This window comes from Rhagoletis zephyria, unplaced genomic scaffold, assembly GCF_001687245.7.
Source record: "Rhagoletis zephyria isolate East Lansing unplaced genomic scaffold, Rhagoletis_zephyria_1.1 Rzeph_scaffold_03766, whole genome shotgun sequence".
In the NCBI taxonomy this organism is placed as follows: Eukaryota; Metazoa; Arthropoda; class Insecta; order Diptera; family Tephritidae; genus Rhagoletis; species Rhagoletis zephyria.
The window spans coordinates 54,819-58,246 of record NW_016160849.1 but is presented as its reverse complement, the minus strand read 5'-3'; the positions used below and the strand labels follow the sequence as shown (position 1 = coordinate 58,246).

At 47.5% G+C, this 3,428-nt stretch overlaps 1 protein-coding gene across 1 annotated transcript; it reads left to right on the top strand.

Moving 5' to 3' along the window:
• Positions 1-875: 875 nt before the first annotated feature.
• On the top strand, positions 876-2,715 carry LOC108369607 (uncharacterized). Its single transcript, XM_017624745.1, has 2 exons — positions 876-935; positions 1,711-2,715. Exons 1-2 carry the CDS (start codon positions 876-878, stop codon positions 2,284-2,286), a joined length of 636 nt encoding a protein of 211 aa, XP_017480234.1. The 3' UTR covers positions 2,287-2,715.
• The last annotated feature ends 713 nt before the right edge of the window (positions 2,716-3,428 follow it).

Below are 3,428 nucleotides of genomic sequence, written 5' to 3'. Positions count from 1 at the left end.
AGTCGCGAATGCAGAGAGATGCAGTTTTCGTGGAAAACTACAAGAGGGAAGTCGCGAAGTACCTCGACAAAGGATATGCGAAGCATATGACGCCTGATTAAGCCGCCGTGGAAGGACCAAGAACTTGGTACCTCCCTCACTTTGGTGTTGTGAATCCACACAAGGCGCAAAAACTCCGCATCGTTTTTGACGCAGCCGCCGCTACAAATGGTATTTCGCTTAATTCTGTGTTGCTGAAGGGTTCGGAGCAAGCTCAGCCACTGATAGCTATCATCCACAAGTTTCGTCAGGGTGTCGTCGCTGTGGCCGGTGACATCCAGGAGATGTTCTCGCGAGTACAAATTCTGGAGGCCGATCAAGAGTCACAACGATTTCTGTGGCGAGATGGCAACACGTCCGAGCCTATACGTATTTATAAAATGTCGTCAATGATTTTTGGAGCTATTTGTTCGCCGTGCTGTGCGGAGCACGTTAAAAATACCAACGCCATCAAGTTCATGTCTACGATGCCAAGGGGTGCACGAGCTGTTATTGAAAATACATATGTCGACGATATGGTCATGAGTTTTAATAGTGCCGAAGAAGCTATTGAGGTCATCAACGAAGCTGTCAAAATCAACGCCGCTGCATCCTTCAAGCACCGCGATTTTATATTCAACGACAAACTAGTTCAACAGAAGCTGAATGGTGAAGGTTCATCTGCCAACAAGCAAATCATAAGAATGGAGCGTCAAGCAACAATGGAAAAAGTTCTGGGTATGTTTTCGAACACTGCTAACGATGGTCTTGAATTTTAGTTTAAATTCCACAAAATTACTCACGATGTTATTGATGGTACACGACCTCCAACCAAGCGCGAATTGTTGGGCATAGCCATGTCCATGTACGATCCGTTTGGTCTCTTGGCAAACGTTACGATATGCATAAAATTACTGGTGCAAGCAATGTGGAAGCAACGGGTCCAGTGGGATGAAGCGATGCCATATGAATTAGCGCAGCAGTGGTCAAAGTGGTGGAGCAACATCCAGTCAGTTAAGCATCTTTCGGTGCCAAGATGTTACTCTTTAATGTTACCGGTAGCAGAGGAGATACAGCTGCATATTTTTGTCGATGCCAGCTCTCTGGCCTATGCCGCTGTGGCGTATCTTCGAATAAAGAAAGGAGACAAGATCGACGTCGCTATGGTGTGCGCAAAGTCAAGGTGTGCGCCACTTAAGGGTATGACTATACCACGTCTGGAGCTACAAGCTGCAGTTCTGGGTTGCCGTCTGAAGGAGTCACTAGAACGATGCCATGATTTTCGTGTGAGCAGCACTACATTTTGGAGCGATTCCAAAACCGTCATACTTTGGATTCGTTCAACACATCGAGACTACAAGCAGTTCGTCGCATATCGTGTGGCCGAAATACTAAGCACTACATCGTCAGATCAATGGCGCTGGATTCCCACGACATTAAACGTCGCAGACGAAGCAACGCTAAGTCTGAAGTTCGCAGAAGTGGAGAACTAAACTCCGCAGAGCTCGCCAAAACCGAAATGAAAATACTTCGTCAAGTTCAATTTGAGTCGTTTTCGGATGAAATCCATGCCATCAAGCAGAAGAAGTGCCTACCGAAGTCGAGTTTTTTGTACCAACTAACGCCGTTTATAGATGACGATGGTTTGCTGAAAGTGAACGGGAGAATTGACGCCGCCNTATAAAATCACTGGTGCAAGCAATGTGGAAGCAACGGGTCCAGTGGGATGAAGCGATGCCATATGAATTAGCGCAGCAGTGGTCAAAGTGGTGGAGCAACATCCAGTCAGTTAAGCATCTTTCGGTGCCAAGATGTTACTCTTTAATGTTACCGGTAGCAGAGGAGATACAGCTGCATATTTTTGTCGATGCCAGCTCTCTGGCCTATGCCGCTGTGGCGTATCTTCGAATAAAGAAAGGAGACAAGATCGACGTCGCTATGGTGTGCGCAAAGTCAAGGTGTGCGCCACTTAAGGGTACGACTATACCACGTCTGGAGCTACAAGCTGCAGTTCTGGGTTGCCGTCTGAAGGAGTCATTAGAACGATGCCATGATTTTCGTGTGAGCAGCACTACATTTTGGAGCGATTCCAAAACCGTCATACTTTGGATTCGTTCAACACGTCGAGACTACAAGCAGTTCGTCGCATATCGTGTGGCCGAAATACTAAGCACTACATCGTCAGATCAATGGCGCTGGATTCCCACGACATTAAACGTCGCAGACGAAGCAACGCTAAGTCTGAAGTTCGCAGAAGTGGAGAACTAAACTCCGCAGAGCTCGCCAAAACCGAAATGAAAATACTTCGTCAAGTTCAATTTGAGTCGTTTTCGGATGAAATCCATGCCATCAAGCAGAAGAAGTGCCTACCGAAGTCGAGTTTTTTGTACCAACTAACGCCGTTTATAGATGACGATGGTTTGCTGAAAGTGAACGGGAGAATTGACGCCGCCTACTGCCTGCCAATCGCAGCTAGACGCCCGGTTATTCTGCCTCAAACACATTATGTCACACGGCTGATTGTGAAGCAATACCATTGCCGGCTTCATCACCAGAACGAGAGCCTAACCATAAACGAGATGAGACAAAAATGTTGGGTGCCTCGAGCGCGTGCCTTGCTCAAGTCGGTGAAGAGAAATTGTAATGTATGTATCTACAACAGCGCCAAGCCAGCTATACCACTCATGGGTCAACTGCCGACCGTTTTATGTCACAATTGGCCGAAGAAAAGAGAAGCGATGGGTGAGTTTGTTTACGTGCCTCACGAACAAGAGCCGCACATTTGGAAATTGCAGAAGACCTTTCTACAGACGCATTTATTTTGTGCCTCCGTAATTTCGTCAACCGCCGAGGAGTACCAATAAGAATTCGAAGCGACAATGGGACGAATTTCGTTGGCGCCCAGAAGGAGCTTAAGGCAGAAGAGCGTATGTTCGATTTTGGTCGCATAGAGGGTGAGATGGCACGTCGCAACATCGAGTGGGTATTCAATTGCCCGGCAACCCGTCCGCAGGGGGTTGCTGGGAGCGCCTCGTGCAGTGCGTCAAACGGCTATTGCAGCGGGTATTGCAACAAGAATCACCACGGTTAGAAACCTTTCGTAGCGTCTTGATAGAGGCGGAAAATATAATTACTAGCCGCCCCCTGACCGAGTTAGCCGTATCGCCGCAAGATGAGGAGCCACTGACGCCTAACCATTTTTTGTTGGGATGCCTTAATTCAACCCAAACGCCTAGTCCAGTTGACGAAAAGGTATGCCTCCGCAAGCAATGGCGCATAGCACAGAACTTGAAAGATCGTCTGTGGAAGAGATGGACAGTCGAATACTTACCGCAACTTCTTCTACGTTCCAAATGGAGAACTGAAGCAACGCCACTACAACCAGGTCAATTGGTTATCATATGCGACTC

Coding starts and splice junctions, on each gene's coding strand:
- LOC108369607 (XM_017624745.1), top strand. CDS start 876: ATGTCCATGTACGATCCGTTTGGTCTCTTGGCAAACGTTACGATATGC. Junction 936..1,710: donor CGATATGCATAAAATTACTG/GTGCAAGCAATG, acceptor ATAAAATCACTG/GTGCAAGCAATGTGGAAGCA.